The 21333-nt window shown below is 33.8% G+C and overlaps 4 protein-coding genes across 4 annotated transcripts; 1 reads left to right on the top strand and 3 right to left on the bottom strand.

Moving 5' to 3' along the window:
• Window positions 1-4913: 4913 nt before the first annotated feature.
• TRIADDRAFT_28623 (uncharacterized protein) lies at window positions 4914-5734 on the bottom strand (the record flags this gene model as incomplete). Its single annotated transcript, XM_002114864.1, has 3 exons — window positions 4914-5079; window positions 5215-5330; window positions 5615-5734. Coding segments are annotated over 3 exons (402 nt in total), but the record flags the coding sequence as incomplete, so codon positions are not given.
• Window positions 5735-7486: 1752 nt separating this feature from the next.
• On the top strand, window positions 7487-8262 carry TRIADDRAFT_17518 (uncharacterized protein; the record flags this gene model as incomplete). Its single annotated transcript, XM_002115052.1, has 2 exons — window positions 7487-7596; window positions 8127-8262. Coding segments are annotated over 2 exons (246 nt in total), but the record flags the coding sequence as incomplete, so codon positions are not given.
• A 3764-nt stretch (window positions 8263-12026) lies between these two features.
• On the bottom strand, window positions 12027-16183 carry TRIADDRAFT_58877 (uncharacterized protein; the record flags this gene model as incomplete). The annotated part of the gene is made up of 11 exons (XM_002114863.1): window positions 12027-12295; window positions 12449-12531; window positions 12767-12867; window positions 13011-13087; window positions 13234-13301; window positions 13597-13736; window positions 14173-14246; window positions 14775-14856; window positions 14971-15152; window positions 15242-15308; window positions 16112-16183. 11 exons carry the CDS (start codon window positions 16181-16183, stop codon window positions 12027-12029), a joined length of 1215 nt encoding a protein of 404 aa, XP_002114899.1.
• Window positions 16184-17532: 1349 nt separating this feature from the next.
• Window positions 17533-20227, bottom strand: TRIADDRAFT_58876 (uncharacterized protein; the record flags this gene model as incomplete). Its single annotated transcript, XM_002114862.1, has 5 exons — window positions 17533-17553; window positions 18397-18480; window positions 18655-18804; window positions 19186-19325; window positions 19837-20227. 5 exons carry the CDS (start codon window positions 20225-20227, stop codon window positions 17533-17535), a joined length of 786 nt encoding a protein of 261 aa, XP_002114898.1.
• Between the last annotated feature and the right edge of the window lie 1106 nt (window positions 20228-21333).

Here is a 21333-nt window from a genome sequence, read left to right as displayed (position 1 = left end):
AAGAAATTACTATCCAATGATGTATTTCGATTGAACAGTTGTGATTATCTTATTATTATAAGCCAGATCCAATTAATTTCATTTTATTTCATTTATTTTAACCTGATTTTCACCATGCACTGAAACGATGACTTTAGCAATATGAATACGCGTAGGATTGCTGACGGAAACTATATCATCCTAGTTTGCATGCTTGTCATTGTAGTAAAACTATATCGCAACTCTGGTTATAACTACAGATTTATCGTCTTATTCTGACGATGTGAGATCGCTATAATTACCCAATTTAGAGTTGGAGGGTACAGTAAGCCTGTAGGTACTGCAGATACAGAGAGGGCAGACCTGATAGTCAATTCGTAGTGGTCATTTTCTTGTAATAGCTTTAAGTAAACTCTTTCTCGTAGTAAATATCGATTTATAACGTAGAGAAAATGAACATATAAGCCGAAATCGTAAGTGATATTCCAGTATGATTAAAGTTCACTAACGTTAATAAATGACGTCAATACTCAGGCCAATTTGACTGCAAGAAACACGACTGCGCAGGCGTATTTCTAGACGTTCGACTTTTGCTATAGCAAAGGAAGTATTTAGTATTGTGGCTGTCCTAGGCTAGCGGAGAGTTGATTATTATTACTATAATAATTTTGTCAAGAAGAAATTTTCAACCTTTTAACATCGTTATACTGTTCTCATCGTAAAAAAGTTATGTCTACTGTCATCAGTTTGCCTTTCGCTATCGTGCAGTACTTAAAAGAGGAAATAGAACGAGGGAAGCACTCGGATGCCGAAATAGAAAGTCTTCAAGGTGTATGTCCAGTGTAATAATAATAATCTAGTGCTGTATCAATACGTGTTTGATCTACAAGGTACAGGGTATAGTACAGTACAGAGATCAGACGAGATCGTTGTCTTAATTCATGGCACGATAGGCTAAAATGTCTAAGAAGAATAGAAAGATTATAGTTAATACCGTTTATCCTATTCAATTTGATTCAAGATTAAAGTTCTTCAAGGTGTATGTTCAGTCTAATAATAATAATAACTAGTGCTGTATCAATACGTGTTTGATCTACAAGGTACAGGGTATAGTACAGTACAGAGATCAGACGAGATCGTTGTCTTATTCATGGCACGATAGGCTAAAATGTCTAAGAAGAATAGAAAGATTATAGTTAACACCGCTTATCCTATTTAATTTGATTCCTTATAGTGGCCACTGATTGTCTCCAGGCTGTGTACAATGTCGACTATGATCAAGGTACCGCTCAATTCAGTTGCCAACCCAAACTCAGGGATATCTTTTCTTCAGCAAGAGCATTGGTAAGTACTTTTCTAATATTCCATCTGAAAATCTGACATAGACTAGCTACATGTATGATAGATTATCACGTACTCATCATGCCTCACTGTATAGTAGGGCACTAATTTTCTCTTATGACGAGATGACGACACCCTATACTCTGCTCGAAATGTCTTTAATGTAACTAATCGTCACTTTACAAATGTTGGCTAGCACGCTTCTGTTTATTGAGCAGCTTGTAGCAAATATGACCAGCTATATTGTACATTTGATTTGTGAATAAAGCTAGATGTGTATTGCATTAATTAAGAAAGCACTGTTTATCGATCATGCCGCGGATCACAGTACTTATACGGAGCATCAAAGTTTCAAAATTGCAATACGATCTACACTACTTTAGTCATTGTAAGAGTAATGAGTTAATTTTTAGAAAGACTGATTCGTCCACTCGATAGAGCATCATAGCATCCGTTTGTAGCTGCGTATAAGCAATTTGTAGCATTAGTAAATGATAACTCGTCAATTCAAATTCTACCGTAGGGTTATTTTGGTGTCTCTGACAATGGAAGTGAGAAAACTAAAATCGATACAGCAGAACAGTTGAAAAATGAAGGTAAATAAGGAATGATGAAAAGTCCTATGCGTTTTTGGGATAAGGAGTTAATGTTTATAGAAATTCTTTGATGCAGATTAGGTCATAATTGATTTACATAACTTGAAGCATTTCTGGATTTACTCTTTGAAAAATGTTCATCTTTTATCCTGCTAGAACAGTATAGCATGATGATAGAAATAGCGAAACTGTAGTATAGAAAATAATAATGATTATAATATAATATTGATTTAATCACAACTTTTATTTTCACTGAAACTAAAAATTGATTACCTTCTTGTGCATACAACAATAAAATACTAACGTAAAACAAACTGTACAAGATGATTACGTAATAAATCTATTAACCGGCATAGATTAATGTCACTTTTGGTATACTATAAATTAATGCTTTCATGCCATTATATTCATCAGGAAATGACTTTATTAGAGCTGAAAAATTTGAACCAGCCATTCGAAGCTATTCTGATGCTATTGACTTATGTCCAAATAATGCTATTTATTACTGCAATAGGTAAGGATAGACGACATTTGTATCATTTTTAAAACGAAAGACTTAAAATTATATTATTAGATAGAGGATTAAAGGTTTATTCTAACAATTTAAAAGGGCTGCTGCGTACATTAAGATTAGTAGATTTGATGCAGCTGAAGCTGATTGTAAGAAAAGCATCACATTAAATCCGAAGTATAGCAGAGCATTTTGGCGATTAGGGTAAGTTAATTTTACTCATATCTGTAGTTGATAATCGCTGAAATGTGATAACTAATATTTTTAATGTTATAAAGTTGGAATGATGATAATCTATGTGTATGACATGATCGTGGTAAATTTTTGGATTCCTCTGTTGAATAGAGTGGCACAAAGCAATCTTCATAGATATGAAAGTGCAGAAAAAAATTTTCGTAAAGTAAGATAACACTGGCACTGAGCAAATATCTATAAAGCATAATGATTATATTTTAGATGCAAAATAATTACGGCATATCATTGCTTTTTTATTAGCAAACTTTAATTTAATTCTGATTTAATTACTTCAATATAAGTCTATGGAAAATACATTATTTTTGTAATTATTGCTGATCTTATTCTTTCCGTATTTTTCGGGTATGCAGGCGCATGAGCTTGAGCCGCAAAATCAAAGCTATCTGGAGGCATTACAGCATTCGGTGCGTGTACTCGAGAGCGAAAAAAGAACGGAACCGACTCCCGATAACTCAGCGTCAACAATGAGAGAAGAAAGAGGAGCTTCTTCTCAGAATGCTACTCCCGGTGGAGATACCCGTCATCCGCAAGGGACACAATCAAGTGAAGCCCAGCAGACTGCTAATGCAAATAATTCTAATACTAATCAGGTATGTGAGTTAACATCTCTATAAGAAATATTGCATAAACTTGCCAGTATTTAATATAAAAATTTATTTATGCGTTGTATTAAAAAGACTGACAGCGCGTCCCAAAATCAAAATCAACCTGGAGCTCAGCCATCAGGTGAGTCTATCTATAATGCGATCTTTAATAACATATAAAATAAAATGAAGTACCGCAATTCTCACTGAAAACTCAATTTAATTATATCTGCCATGGTATAACTTTTTTATAATATAAATACTTTAACATAGGCATTCCAAACATGAACAATCTTAATTTCGGTTCATTATTTTCTAATCCGAATATTATGAATATGGTAAGTTACAAAACGTAGGATGACATGTTTGATCTTTTAGTAGATAGCAAAATTTTCAGAAAATGATAGATAAGAGATATTTAAACTCATTATTATCTTTTTTATTTGATAGGCAATGCAGATGATGAACGATCCTCAAATGATGAATATGTTAGTGTGATTAGTAGTAAATGATAGTACAGCTTATACTTACTTACTTGTAAATTTTGATGTACAGGGTTTCGGGTGCATTTCAAGGAGGAGGACTAGATGGCTTACGTTCAATGTGAGATCTATCTATATTGTCAAGAATTGGAATGTAGCATGATTATGTATGTTTAATTATTTTCGTGTGTACATCTACGTTGCACTTCTAGGGGACAGCGCATGGCCAATGAAAATCCAGAATTAGTTGGAGAATTAAAGGAAAAATTCAAGAAAGATTCCGAATAAAATAAAATTATTCAGTTACGCTTAAAATTATGTTGATCGCAATTGTAGTCAGTCTTTCTAGTAATCAAAATATATATTTATCATTGCTACATATTTCAAATTTCTGAGTACGTTATTTCTCTATTATACGTCCATTGTTTGGAAATATTTGTAAAGTATTTGGTTTGTGACAGAATATTCTACAGTTGTTGTCACATTATTTCTCATATGGAAATATTTCGATTATGTACAGTACCCATAACGTTTGATATAGGTCTAACTTGAAATTTTTCTAAATATTGCCATGGATGAGAAGTATAATGCGTGATGATGTATATTTTTCTGGACATGGGCAAGCTATCACCCAGTTCGTGAATAATTTTGCCACTACTTATAAATATTGAGAATGATGCTGTATAGGTTTATTAGACTACCTAGTAGACTTGCTATGGATTTAGCGAATTATTCATGTCGTATATAAATAATACAAATTATGTTATGTGACAATTTATTGATACAGCACTATATTATCAAATAAGATGCAATTTAGTTTATTTCATTAATGCTATTTCCATTTGTCTTTGAATCAAGTCTTTAACTACTCCTGCTATACATTGTGATGAATCTGGAGAAAATTTCGTTATTCCTGTCTTTAATTGATAATTGATAAATAATATTGAGCAAGGTCACTATCGGAGGTTTACTTGTAATTAAAAGATTCATTTCTCTAAGTAAAATATTTATATTATTTTGTATTGTAATGATACATAATAGACGTGAATTTGATCATGCTATTCATAGCTTATTGTACATGATATGCCGAAATAGTATGCATTCAATACTTGATATTGTGTTTCAAAATTGATAAATACTATAAAAAATTCGTTACTTTATACAGTTAATCAAGATTTGATTGACTAAGCCATGATATTACATTCATCAGTCCATCGCCAGTGATGAGGCTACAATCTAAAACGGTAATCTTTTGCTTCGCATAGGAAATGATATCGTTCAGCCTAAAAATTGTGTCGACTTCTCTTTGTGTCATTGCGTTACTGATATCCCTAGAATTGAGTGAAAAAGATTAAGGAATATTTAGGGAATTTAAGCAAATACCAATACTATATTTTAAAGTTGTTTGATGTATTTCACTCAAGGTGATGAAGATATCGTCGTCAACTATTCTAGTTAATACCTACATTTTATTAAGGAGAATAAGAATATTTTTCGACTCCATGTCATCGTCGGCTAACATACTTAGTAGTAAACAAACAGCAGATGAACTCTGTGTTCTGTCACTAGTATCAATCATAAACTATTAAGTAGAATAAATGAACACATTAACACGCTAGATAAAACATCTTAACTAATTGATCTATCAAATAAGTCGAAAGAGCGTATGTAGGTGATGTAATTCGTATAATGTGCAAAATTAATGATTGAAAGAAATTTTCATTTCCACAGTAAATTAATAGATACATGTACACTAACAGGAGCTAGTAAAAATCTAGTTTATTAACTACGTCATTATCATTATGCAGGGTGGAGATAATTAGTAATCACTTGATATCTGCAAAATTGATATGGATATCAAAATACCATAATATTCTTTTCGGATTTATAGTAGCTAGGCCAAATGGGGCTCATCTTTCCACCTAATTCTCGAATAGTTACTGACTTTTTCTTAGTAACATGTATAGTTGCTAAATTCGTGCCAATCTATGAAGAAGATTCATAATTCAACTCTCTCTAGATATAACGTCATTGTTGAAATGATCCAATTTTAGTATAAGTTGTTTATATCCTAAGGTAAGATACCGTTGGTATAGTTGAAGGAATTTCCTTGCGTAAGTTGAGTAGAATCTCTCTACCAAAAGTGACATCTAGAAGTTTTTAAAGGTTTAATTACAATCAAGATTGATAGCATACTGCTTTCTATTTGTTGGGTCGAATATCATGGAGCATTGGCTAAACTAAACTGTTTCTATCCTTTTAACTGCTACTATAGTAGTAGCAAGATATGTATATTCAACACATTGACATTAGGCATCCACTTGTACTGTATTGATATATACTGTTGTTGTCTAGACATCAAGCATGATTTTAATATGTTTGATTGATCGTTTACAAAATCTTTTTATATACTGTAGTTGGCATAAAATAACATCAATGGTTGATGCATGAATCACTAGTAATGTAGTACCGCTGATAGCGTTACGATCACAAGTCAGATGCAATAGTAGAGTTTTAATCTTTCTCTCTTACTGTATGTACAGTCCATGATGGAGTACTTTCAAAGCAAAATGTATGTAATATCGACACAGTAAAGACTCGTTATAATGGCAATACACCATGTGTGGCACTTGGTGTTGATATGGCTTTAGGTACTAATGCCTTATGCTATGTGTATTAGCAGTTGATAACAATATACAATCCAGCGATATCGTAGACTAACCTTGCAATCGTTTCAGCAGCAAGCTCTTTCCCGAATTTTGGTTACCTAGTAACAACATTTCCAACGATGGTGTCAGTAGTTTAGGACTGAAGCCTAATGCGGTTGTGCAGACAGTTTATCTTTCTTTTACGCCCGTATCTACAGTACGTACTGTCATGTACTGTACTGTAGGTTTTCTTATACTGTACACTGTAGTCGTTCATGTGACTAAACTGAACGTTTCAAGTACGTAGAAAATATCGATCTCGCACTGTGTTATAAAGATGCAAGAAATTGCTATGAACTGTACCGTACAGGACACTCCAAATTTTCTTTCCTTTTACCGCTACGATGCCACTGCAAGTTGAGTTTTAGCGGATAGGTTTTCCTTTTGTGGCAATGGGAAATCATCACTTGACGCTTGAAAAACAAGGACGTTTTTAAGCCATACTGTACAGTGTACAGTTTACAGTACTGTAACTAGTACTGCTCTGTACTGTACTGTACTGTACTGTATTGGACTTATCACTTGAAAAACAACCACGGTTTTAATCCGTACTGTACAGTACAGTACAGTACGGTTTGAAGCCATACTGTACAGTACAGTGTACAGTGTGAAGTACTGTAACCAATACTGCTCTGTACAGTACTGTACTGGATAGGACTTGACGCTTGAAAAACAATGTCCAGTGTACAGTACTGTACAGTACATACAGTACAGTGTACAGTGTACAGTACAGTACAGTACTGTAACCAGTTCTGCTCTGTACTGTACCCTATTGGACCGTATTTGAACGACCACGTGTTTCAAGCAGTACAGTACGGTACAGTACTGTACTGCGCAGTCATTCCTTTCTTTTTACAGTGTAAGTACTGTAAAGTACAGTACAGTGTACTGGACTGGACTGGACTACCTTGGAGGACTCTTTCCAGTTCAGTCAAAGCGTTTTCTACAGCATTTTCAACTTTCGTCCGCCATGGCTGCCCAAGACGAGGTTAGCACTGCTAACGATGCAGTTAATGACTCCTCGGAAGTAACGCATGTTTGCCAAGTGACCAATGTATCACCAGGAGCAACGGTAGAACAGTTGAACACTCTCTTTGGGTTTTTGGGTGAAATTGAAGAATTGAAGCTGTTTCCTTCGGAGTAAGAATGCAATCAGTCTATGTTGGCTAATTAGGATCACTTAGCTATGTCCACCACCTCATAGCCTAGCTAGTTTGAGTCATGAAGTAAACGCTGCTTTTCCTTCCATCATATGCAATCACATTGACAGAAATATCTTGAATCAAACCGTAACGATAACGCCTTGATGGATAGTCATATCCAGACGCAACATTGCCTTGATATGCTAGTGGGTAACAGTCACACTCTTTCTTCTCTCTGTCTAGACGAAGAATGAAACACAACGTGTTATCAAACATAATCATACTTGCACTAAAGTAAAGTACTGTCAGCTAGAGATACCAACCCAAATGATACCGTTGACTTGCTTGAAAGTTGAAAGTGCTGTGTTTGTCAATGGATCACTTTCGTTTCAGTATTGCAACCGCAATTTTATGCATTGACACAATTCCCAATTACAAAACCTTTGAACTTAACTTCACTTGTTACTTGTTGTATGATTTGAATGGGGATAATGGCTAACTTTGACAATTTGCTTTGCACCACGACAGGACACAAGCGGCAGCGGTTACCTCAAAAGTTTGCTTTGTCAAGTATAAAGATTGTCACAGTGTTCAAGTAGCCAGGCATTTAAGCAACTCAGTCTTCATTGACCGTGCTCTGATAGTGATACCAGCAAGCGATGGTAAAATCATCTACTTTGATTTGTTTAGTAAAATCCAATTTGTGATAGCAGATATGAATATCGTAGTATACCAGTACAATGATGAAGATTCAGTGTATTTCAGCTCGACAATCATAATAAATTGAGATTGACAATCAATAGGTTCTAACCATGTTGTCTTACTTTATCATGAAGGTTGTATTCCTGATGATCAAACTGCCATGACAATTGCAGCTGCTGTTAATTTAAATGTAAGTCAAAGTTCGATAACAGTATATCAATTTTATAAATGCAAGTATGAAGTGATGCAGTTGCAAATGCTCTACCTCTGTTGAAAAACTGTAGCATATAGCATAAAACATGTAGGTATATCCTGGCTATCGAGCTTTTATACTTACATGAAATACCACAGTTATTCCTTAAGTACCATCTAAATAAAATAGTACAGTATACACTCCATGGAAACAGAAATTAAGCAATAATGACAATCGCTGTCGTCTACGTATAATATAACTTTGCCTATCGAGAAATGTTGAAGAAATAATAAAGTATCATTTTACTTATCCAGCCTGCAAGTAGTAATACTGGAATCCCTGCAGACGTCATGGCTTCTGCGTTGGGTATTCCTGCACCTCCGCCACTTCCTGGTAATCAGGATCCTGCTAAAATTGATGAGATAAGGCGAACCATTTATGTTGGTAACTTAAATTCAAAGGTATATTCACAATCATTTCCAATTCCATCGAATTGTCCCAACAGTTTTCATGCTACTAGGATAACACAATACTAATACATTTCTTTGAACCATTAGGTTACTGCTGATCAGCTATTGACGTTTTTTTCAACTTGTGGCGAAATTAGATATGTTCGAATGGGAGGCGATGCATCTCAACCAACTAGGTGATATAGTGATTCTTCCTTTTTATGTCGAAATAAAGGATAGATTTCGTTACTGTAACTATTATACGTATGCAATGGTCCTTTCTATTTTCTTTGTCATAAAAGTTTGAAGAATTTGCAACTATCCGTGATCTTCTTATAGGTTTGCTTTTATCGAATATTCGGAAAAAGTTTCGGTATATCGTTCTATAGCTCTCTCCGGAATTACATTTGCCGACAAGCCATTAAAGTATGTTCATCAATTTTCACCTTTCAATTTTACAACTAATATTGATAATGGCTAATTAGTATCGGTAGCGTTAGTGCGCTTGAAATATTAATGTCTGATATTATAATTTTTCCAATAGGATAAATTATTCTAAAAATGCTATCGTTAAACCGCAAGTAAGAAATCCTGAGATAATACAGCGCGAAGTTGAAAATGCTATGAAGCAAGTTCGAGAAAGTACAGGACATTCCGCTGAGCCCGGTGGAACAGGTTAGTATGCAGCTATTTGCTTAGTATTGTTATCGTTATCCTACTACTATCCATGTACTTATTGCAAAAATTATTGTAAATTTTAGATCTTAGCACTAAAAGAAGACATAGCAGGTATGAATTGTATTTGTACTATGAATTCAAGTATGTGCCTGTAATAATAGATGATTCGTTTTTAACATCAATTGCTACGTTAGGTCTCACTCAAAATCTCGGGAAAGGCGGCGCAGGACGAAAAGTAGATCTCGCTCCATAGATAGGCCCTACAGTCGAAAATCTCGATCTATATCTCCGCGATCGAGGTAAATTTTATGATACCCATAATACTTTTGTATCGTATATTAATAACCTTATGGATACGAGATATTTTGGCGTTGCTAACAAATTTATATATATATATATAAATATATGTATGATACAATAACCCAGGCGCTACAGAGATCGCTCGAGAGAAAGAAAAAGACGTTCAAGATCGAGGGATAGAAGAAGATCAAGTTCGAGATCCAGAGATAAACGCAGGAGAAGCAGATCTAGACGACGTTCAACATCAAGATCTAGAGGCAGAAGGCGCAGATCTCCATCAGACCATCGACGATCGCGATCCGGATCGAAATCAAGAGATAAAAATAGAAGGCAGCGAAAATCATCCACAGATCAATCATCACGTTCGCGTTCCAGATCAAAGTCTAAAGATAGAGAAAGGAGGCGACATAGACATTCTCGTTCAAGATCCAAGTCTAAAGATAGAAAAAGGCGAAGATCGTCGTCACGTCACAGGAGTTCTCGCCGGTCACGTAGTGATAGCAGGTTCGTAATATTAAGATTGATAATCAATTGATTCGATATCGATATATTCTATATGGCAAATTTATGAATATTAATTTACAATTGTGTCTAATAATAAAACACTTATATAACTTGTGTATTATAGGGATCGCCATCGTCGTACTTCTAGAGATCGCCGCCATCGTTCGCGAAGTCGATCATCATCGCCTAAACATAGGTATGCTACGGTAGTTATCTGTAGTGCCATTGTACTCAGTTTTATATCCATTGTGGTTCAATAATCCTTAGTAATACGCAATGCAATATTCTTAATTTAATAGACACCACAAGTCAAAGAAAGATAAACGTGATCGCGATGATGATAACAAATCATCCAGCCGAGATAAGAAGGGTAAAGAAACTAAGGAAGAAAAAGATAGCACTAACTATAAGGAAGTTGAAAAGAATGCTAATGAAGTTGATAGCGTAAAAGATACTGTCGCAACCGACAATAACAACAGTAAAGTAAAAGAAGCGAGCGAACCTGAAACACCAAAGCGAGAGAAAAAAAAGAAAAAGAAAAAGAAGAAATCCAAGCGGGAAAGTAGTAGTAGCGATGAAGGGTCTAACTAGAATATCCCCTCTTGAGATATTTTAGGTAGTACGGTATAGAATTGTTGTATTATTTCAATGATAGCAGCAACTGTTGCTTGCAATTGAAGTTTATGTGGTACTCCTCTTTGTTACCCTTATTACCACCATACTGATTATATATTATGCACCAGTTTCACCTGTTAAGACTAGGGTAATAATACTCTTGTTATATGAATGTGATATTACTGTAATATATTTAACATTTGTCGTATATTCTGTAATAACTACAGAGTTGTTAAACTGCCGACGAGAAATCAGTAGTGAAACCCTTACATATTTAGATCAATATGTTGCTGTTTTTCATTTTGTATTACCTTTTCGATTTTATTGATCGATTATTCAAGAAAAAGAGAAAATAAAATAGTAGTTCCTCTTAAACATGCCATTCACATCAGTTATTAGATGGGCTAGTATTGTAACTGATGCAATTACCACTTAATTAATATCTTGACTACGTGAAGCATTTGATATCATACACTTGCGTTTAATACAGAAATTGCTGCTTATTCAAATACGGTAGCTATAATTGGCATTTTACGGTTATAATAAGCCCTTTACAACATCATAGACGGTTCTGTACAAACTAGATGTAAATACTACAGGACTGCAGTGAATTCTCGATTAACAGGATAAATAAAGCAATTCAGTCAGCATACACGAAATTTATGGTTAAGAGATTTTAAAGTTATCGTAGGTAAAAATTTCGACAACAAACTAATACAACGATGACATAAAAGTGCAATTTAAAAATGGTTTAAATAATGCAGTTATCCATGATCCACCAATAATCACCATCAACCGATATCATTAACTATAGTCAAGAAATCCAATATGTGTTAAAGTACTCCATCGCATGGATTTTCTTCATAGGGTTTCGAAAGCATAATCACCATGGGTATTGATATCCTAATTTTTAATCTAAAATGAAATTGTCTTTTCGTTATTTTCTATAAATCGATGGCTATTAGGCATGAAGTAGTAGGTAGTAAATTATTTACCTGATTCACTACTAGAACTTGTAGCAAGAAAACGATTTGATCTATCGCTGCTTTTGCTTTCACCACTACTACTTGTATTGATACTATTGCTACTACTTTCTATCGATGATGATTGGCTTTTAGTAGATGCAGAAGAGGAAACAGATGCAGATGATACTGATGAAACGGTAACGAGGTTGGAACTATTAATGCCATCAACGGCAGTGCTTGCAAATGCTTCCTTCTTACGTTGTAGGTTTTTCTTGAGGTGTTTCTTTCGAACTATAAATAAAAAAATAATAATAATAAATAGTAGTGAAATACACGCGTATATTAAATTCTAACTAAATTGATTATTATAATTATTAGAGTAGTTCGTTTTCTAGATAGTATCATAACGCCATTAATCATTCCTGTCATGGTACACAAGCATACCTTCAATGCTGCGGCTTGTCTTCAGCTGCTGTAATACCGAGGCATGTTGTAAAATTTCATCTTGTATATTATCAATAGCCAATCTAATCAATTCGCGATAAATAATGAAATCAAATTGCAAGATTTATAGGCATTGCACCCCCTTTATTCCATCTAGATCATAAATGTTATGACTTTATATTATATTTATTCACTGGAGGGGTTCTAATTGATTGACTGATTATGTGACCTGACTTGTAAGCTTAATCAAAATTTATTCCATAATTTATCGGTACTAATATGCAAAAGTTGAAAAGCTTCAGATACTGATATAATTACCTCAGATCCTGCAAAAGGGCATTCTTAAGTTGTTTATCCTCGTTCAATAACTGTATATGTTGCGCATGATGATGTTGGGTATTTAGGATTCCATCGACTTGCTATGAAGGTACGAAAGAGAAAAATGAAATATGACTATGATTCTCCTGCCCTTTACTATAGTATATGATAAGTTTGATGATTCATTAGCGTACTAATCATCTAATGAAATTTTAACGTTGAATAATAAGAGCTGATATTATACCCTTTTCATCTGATCTTGATTAACATATAAAGCTTGAAGTTCGCAGCTTAGATTATTTTTATCGACTTCAATTTTACCTAGCGGATTGATTAGCTGTTAGATTATCAATTTATTACAAGCACATTTTGAGTTGTGAAAATTTTTCGTATCAATTTGATATTACAGTAGAAGGTCGTGATATTAGCAATTTCATTCATAAGGTCGTACTGGACATTTAACTTACCCACTCTTGATCGAAGTCTGTCCAAGTTACCTTGGAAGGTAGCAAAGTCTTCTTCAACATATTTTTTACTGCAGCAAAATAGAGGGAAATATCATTTACTTTAGATCCTGATGAGAACGGCTTCAAATGCATCACTAGTATAGTCTAGCGAGTAGACAATGCTATTCGCTATATGCGATAACATAATCCTACAATGTTAAATTAGTCAATCATGAATCAAATTTCTACTTTGGTGTTTCGATCCTATCAAGTAAAATTCGATTATATGTACACTATCAATGCATTTACCCCTGTATATCAAGTTCAACAGAATCTATGTATCTATAAGACTATAAGATGCAAGCGATGATTGTTGTACTTTACCTCTGATAAAAATCTTGTGATAGAATGGCCAAAGCTGGCTCACTGCTTTTTGTATAACTGTCATCTTTATCATCGCGAATTGGACGCCTTCGAACATCATTTGTTATTGCCTTGACTTCAAGCTGTAATTGCTTTTTCCACTAGATAAAGAATCATCTATTGATTAGTTTAGGTTAAATTATGATCTTTCCTGTGCAAACTATCGTAGCTGATCTCTTATTATCAATATACGATTGGTAAAAATAGATAGAGAGTAATGAATAAGAATGGCTTAACAGATTGATATAACAGTGCTAATATCATAAGATATTATTGCAGCTATTACAGCTGCTGAAGCCATTGCATTATTAAGTCATAAGAAGTAAATGAATCATCGTAATTGAAGCTAGAAGATTCATTCCTATCAGCTTCTCGCATGTAATACAGTATGCATCAACAGACATACGTCAAGGTTATTATTTATATGTGGCGACAGAACATTCTTGATATAGAATTGAATTCGAAATTCTCTTATATCATACTTGCGGAAGCTTCAATTATCAATCTAAATCTGATATATGAATTAAATGAACTTACACTTCGTAGCTTATCTTCAATGATGTGGTCTAATTCTTGCTGGCTGTTCACTCTTTTAATGCTATTAATTTCATCTTAAAGTGATTAAAAATTATTAATTAAATCAAGATACAGTACTAAACTTGCATAAAATGAACTAAGAATATTTTAGCGACGATCATGTTTAGTTAACAAGCCAGATATCAGATTATAGTTTCCACCATATTTTTAAAAGAATATTCCATAGCATGATAATAAATGTGCTATTGAAATAGCTAAGAGTGTGCATCAACGATGAAAACTGGAAAGTAGAGGAGATTTTGTTGGAGATCTAAATACATTTTGTAAGCTGTTACGAGCAGTTCTGGCGTAATTTTTCCGAAACAACCGACATTACTCGCATTTCAAATTGCAAGTACAAATTCGTCACAATTGAGTATCTACTTCATCAATTAGTAATCAAAATAATCCTACAAGATTATCGTATCAGGATTAGGATCAGATTCTTTGATAATATAACAATTATTTATAGATCAAACATTGAATTGTTTTCGCATTACATTAAGGCAACTATTTCATAATATTGAGGCCTTACATCAAAAGCAAAATAATTAGTAGCAAACCTCTCAGATTGGTTGTATTTTTCTCATTTACGTCTAATTGAAACTTTAATTCTCGCATTGTTGATGTTAGTGATCTAATAGTCTATGAAATTTTCAATAATAGAAGCGAAGATTGCAATAAAAAAATTTATTTAACGGCTGGTATGATCTAATGCAAATGATACAACTAATAGCACTTTCAACAAATTATCCTTACTTGAGCTTGCTGATCTATCCTTTCAACCAGTGAATTAACAAGTAATGGTGAAGACGGAGTCATTAATTCTTGCCGGATATGCTCTACACTATTACTGGAAGTAGTAATAGGTTGGCCCAAAGTGCTTTGATTAAAATCATGGCTAGTTGGAGAAGCATAATTAAGTCCTGAAGATTTGTATCCTAGTTTGCATACGTTAAAAAAGGATTAGATAAGTGATGATATAAGGGCGGGAATAAATTTAATCTCTATCTAAAGCCACTGTAATTACCTTGTAGACCGTAGTTAGCTGCTAGTAATTTATTGTCCGGTTTTTTGCGATATAACTGAAGTGAGTGCTAATAATTCAAGAAACAATGATTAGAAATTTGGAGAGCATTAGATGAACCTCTACGAACTGAATCTCGTAAACCAGGATAGTGCTAAGATAAGACAGAATTATAACACCGTCATTCGGCATAAATATTGATATTAGAGATCGTATTAAACATTCAGAAATATTAGAACGAAAATCTATAGTATGATCATGGTAAAGGGAATCAATTTATACTAAAATTGGCGTCTTCTCATGGAATTGCCGAATGTAAGTATTCAACTTAAAAAGTAGGCTACGGTTTCAATTTATTTATTTGATCGGTGTAACATTTAACTTCAACTATAGTAAATCTATTTATTGAATCTAAATATCGAAGGCAAGGGCAATCTTGCGATTGGAATTTTGTATTAGAATTGATTTTAGTCTTATCAATTTCAAATGCCTGCAATTTTGTCGTAATAGCCCCTTAAGTTATACTTAGCGAATTAGAAAGAACTTTTGAAAAATTTAACCAATAACTCAAACATTTTTTGAAATTCAAGTAGTAGATAAAATCGGATTTTGAGTTCAAACTATGCTGAAAGATATTTATCGGTAACCATGATGTTATTGAAACTACCTACTCATCAATGAATGATATCTTTCCATGTATATTAATACATTTGGATAATCTACTTCTGTTCGTAAATTTTAGCATTGAAACGCTAGAAAATAGTTGTAGTTATATATCCAAATTTATTTTAGGTAGATTAGCAAGAATGAATATAACTTACTAGGACTCCAGTTATGAGTATATTTACAATGTAGTATCTATGTTGATATTACCTTGATTTTAGAGATACTATCTTCATTTTCCCGGATAATAGAGGCAATTTTATTCTCCCAATTCACCTCCATTTTATAATCCGACAGCGTAAATTTGTATTAAAGGTTATATTCTAAGAGCACAAATGAACGAGCTACTAAGCTTACAAGAGAACAATTGTAGAGTCTAAACGTCAGTAAATTGGTACTATTTGACCGGAATCAGAGTAATCTGTCGTTAATAGGTGAGGAAGCTAATGTGTTATTTCTTCATTAACAATTCTATTAATTGTATCAAGGCGATAAGTCGACGACAACGCTAGAGCTATTTATGATATGTGTCCGCCTTGAAGTAGTAACAACATTAATTAATATTCATGGCGAATAATGCTAAATGGTTATAGTATTTGAATAGAATAGACTACTGAATATCAATGAACTCTTGTATTATCCTATGCGAGGTTTAGAACAATCCCTTGCATTGTTCCCTTATATTTCTTATATCAGGAAAGAATAGAAATACGTTAGCTAGTTTTTAACAGTTTAAATTTAAAAACTGGAGCTATTTATATATCCGTAAGGTTCGTTGTTGTAGTCATTGTAAGTTGCAATGCAATGAGGCTGCATAATGGCTGCTAGAATTATGCATTTGATAATGTTTATATCATCATAATATAGAAATATTTCACATTAGTAATCAAAACTTAAAAAAATGATAGCTTATGACTTATTAATGAAGATGTTTAAGCATCATCTAATAAATGGCTGTTTATTGACGCTAACATTAGACATGAATACACACAGATACGATATTATTGAGTACTGATACTTATTATGTTGACCTCATTTTGCCAGAAAGATCTAAGTAATGTGTAGGCATCACTATAAATTCGAAGCTTATTCGCCATCAAGAATGAAATAAATCGCTATTAAATTAGGCAACGATTAATCGTGCTATAAAATATATAATAGAACACCACGTCGTATTGCATCCAAGATGGGAACTGTACAATAAAGCAAACGCTAAGGTTTAATTCTGAATTGATGTACACCGTACTCACGTAGTAATTTAATGCTATCTAAACTAATAGTTGATATACGAGTTTAGAGTATAATAAACGGTATAGATTCAGCTTTAGAAAATGCTATTTAAATTCGTTAAACTGAGTATAGGCTACCAAAATTTCTTGCATGAAATAATTTGAGATAGCAAATTTGACTGTTTACACTTGCACTGAAGTCCAGTACGTACATGAATATCAATCATTACCACAATTTTAATTTTATCAGTAATAAATTGTGGAAAAGATAAACTAATAGCGTGATAGATGACTGAAATTTCGGCCTATACTGACAATTCATTTTATATGCTAAGGTAATATTTACGAAAGTTTATTAACCTTAGAAAGGTACTGCTTTAATGTATGTAAGATACAGCTTCTTTAGATAAGCTTTCGATACCGCTGTTTTATTTAAAAGATCAAAATTTATAAATTTTGGCAACAAAGTACCTGCAAAAGGTATCCAATTTATGTGATAGTACTGTATCTTCCATTTAGGTAAATTAGTAGATTTCGAAATCGATAAAACTGATAGAAATGATTGCTATTAAATTTGGTTATAAAAATTAGGCATAATTTCTAGGTACACCATTTACGCATAGACTAAAGATAAAATCCCGCGTTTAATGGCTAAAATGATGGCTTATTGCGTCTATATAAAATACTAATTAACACTAGTAACGCAAAAATATGGACAAAGAAACATAAGAATCGTTTCCATAACTTTTCGTGTTCTCTTCGATTTAATCAGTTAATAACCAGAAATGATGATTTATTACGTCTATGTAAAAATAGCGATTAACACGGTTAATGTACAAATATGAGCAATGAAAAATAGCAGTCGTTTTCAGCACTTTTTGTGTTTTCTTACATTTGATTTAATCAACTATGACTTATTAGAGCTATAGTGTAATAAACTGTCCCAATAATCAGGAAAGATATATAAATACTAAATAACTTTGCATCTTCATAATATATTAGTAGCACGTCTATGACGTCTTATAGCATGCAATAACCTATTGTTTGAATCTGCTGAGGCAACTTATACATTTACAGTATCACAAGTAAAACTCAAAGAAGTGTTACGAACTTATAAGACCTGCTATGACGAAGAAGAACTCATCATATCTTCTATGATGATTCTATAAATGCGGAGCTTAGTTAAATTGTGTCCTTGCACGGGTTATCCTTAGATGGTTGCTTGACCCCTTTGATAGTTGTCCTGTGTAAAATTCGAAGGCCTACCAGTTCTGGATCATGCTGAGTTTCTTCAGTTGCCTCGTGTCCGACTGCTAAATTATCTGATATTATGAAATCACCAACTCTCCACTGAAGAAAGATAGGCAACAATATAAGTTATTTGAGATACTAATCACACTATATGACATGTTAAATAGAAGGAAAGAGTAATATTATACGTATACTGTACTGCATATTGATCACGAAAGTACAAGCTAAATTCTATCAGCTGTGATAGTTTGAGCTGAATTAAGTTTAGACTACCTTATGGCGATATATTAACTGGCTGCTTATAATTTCGCTATGTATGTCAGCTAAGATCTTTTGTGTCTCTTCCGGTGTTGTTAAGTGCTCATTCGGTGTTCCTTTATCCCATATGAATGCATCAGTCATACCAAGGTGGAAGCATAAAGTCTACAAATATTATTGATATATAAAATTGTACAGTAAGTAATCATTTAACAATTTAATAGTTTACAGACTCTAGGATACTAGAATTTCAGATCAATTCTAAGTATCTTTCTGTAGATCCTAAAGTCAGGACTATTTAGTCAATTTCGTTTTATTACAACTTCTAATAAATAGAGACAAACAATTAATTTTTCTCCTTCCTATAATTTAGATTATAAGAAGGAGAATAGTAGGTTACTGAGTAACCCCAGCAAGAGTATTCAGTTATTTATGCTGTTATCGCAAGATCAGATTTGACTGAGACCTCGCAATTGATAACTTAAGTTAGATATATGTAATTTCTTTGGATCAGTCATGGTTTAAACGACATCATTGTGCAGTTACCTTAAGACCTGTAATAGGGTGAGGATATACTAGCGGATGACTATGATAACCTCTTCTATCGCTACACATCCATAGCCTTTCCCATCGTTGTCTCTTTACTTCGGATATTTTCTTTAGTACATCATTTAATGGTATAAAAGCTGTAATATTGATCGATGAAATTAGGAGCAGAATACACCGATGTCATTATTTTCATCTTAAAGCATAATAACTGCTATATATAGCTTAAAAAGATTGGCACATACGCGTATGTTACTATACACTATTCCAATGGAGCTAGGGCTATGCTATTATGTGGTAATTTTGTTCAGAAAATACTAATTAACTCACTGTGTATGAAGGTACTACTGCACTGTACAGTAGTTTGTAGTTATCTGAGTTCGTATATACTGTAGTAGTTACGTCGATAAGTTTCCATCATTATAATTAGCAAATACCAATACATTCATGGATGAGTAAGCTATACATTCAAACGATACAAAAGTGACTACGATACTGGTAAGTAGTTTTAATCGTTCTATGGTCCTTTCTTTGCTATTTATTTGCAGATTTATAATACTAAGCCGTCTAGGTACCGTATAATGAATGGAAAGATGAAATTAGTTAAGAGTCTGTCATTTAAGTTACGGAATAGTAGTTGATTAACTACACCTGTATCGCCATGTTTGGGAACGTGATGCATATAGTAAAGAGAATGCGAGAAGGGTTCAGATTGAAAGCTGCCATCAATATGCCATCCTGTTCGACCTACACCAACGCAGCCCTCACTTTCGACGTTAGATACACGAAAGACATCAGGGTGAGGTGATTTGGGATGCTTATAAAAGGTTGATTCCAACTGCCCAAACCATTGGCTAATTTCTACTTGGCGATGACCACTTATAGGGTTCTGGTTACGGAATATAACTATTCTATGATCAGTTACATCTTTCTTGATCATCTCTATGACGGAGCTAGAAACATTCCCAGTTAAATCAATTCCATGGACTTCAGCTCCTAGTAATGGCCGCGATGCCAATTGATAAGGCCTTACATTACTCATTATAAATCGTGTGGTTAAATTTTTGAACTTCTTCAGAAGTGTATTCTTCAGCTGAATAGTAATCATTTAAATTGGCCATATATCATTGATGATATACAGCATAATATCCTGCAATCATCGTACGCTAATGATGCCAAAAATGCAGTTTCTTGGTTTACAGTAGTTAACAGTGCCGTTCTTTATGACCTCATGCAGGACAAACGTCTGTACATCTGTAAGCGATCATGGAGAAGACTGAACAGTGGACAACTGGACATCCATTTGGACGAGTAGACACATGGCCACATTTGGTTAACAAATTGTGCTCATAGGTATTCCTTCTACTGTCGTACCTCACGATTTTAGCTATCTCATGAAACTTTCTTTGATCTTCGCTCACTCCACGATCGAAGAGAGTGGAAAAATGACCTTTAAAGTGAAGATGTAATAACGTTATCACGCCATTGCCAACCCTGACTGATTGATTGAATATGGGTCATTCCATTGAGCGCGGGTGGTCGTCGGGTATTGGTCCCAACGCTAAGGCATAGGGATTGATTATTTTTAACTTTGTTCGACATACTTTAAGAAAATGCAAATTAAGAAACCCAATTTCGTGTCATTACCACGTGGAGCCCTGTGTAGCTGTAATAATTGTTACTCCTAAACTACTCCGAACTACTGGTTCACAGTAATGCTGAGACTGAGTGTCTTAGGATAGGAATAACTTTATTACATGCATAAAAAAGGTTACAGAATTTAGCAATGAAAGGGCTATAGCTAATATTAAAACGTTATTCTAGTAATCTTTACTTGGCAAATCTGAAAGGCTACTTTAGCTCTCTCTCTAAGACCCTTTCATACCATCCGGGCCCATCTTATTTGTCAGCATATTTTGAACAAAACTCTAACACAGATATTCCCATACGTTACTCACCAGGCTCACAACTTCACCTCCGCTAAGTAGGCAATTCTCAGTCTGCAGTGTGACCAATCTGAGCCCAATCATCGCAGCTAAACAACAATCTCGCGACCGATCCAACATAGCGCTAACATAAAATCGATAAATATCTAATTCTAATACAGATCACATTGTGAAGTCCAGAGGTCTGTAATAAGGTATGATA

Source organism: Trichoplax adhaerens, genomic scaffold, assembly GCF_000150275.1.
Source record: "Trichoplax adhaerens TRIADscaffold_9 genomic scaffold, whole genome shotgun sequence".
NCBI lineage: Eukaryota > Metazoa > Placozoa > Uniplacotomia > Trichoplacea > Trichoplacidae > Trichoplax > Trichoplax adhaerens.
Note: the sequence above shows the minus strand (reverse complement) of the source record. Positions and strands in the feature narration are given on the sequence as shown.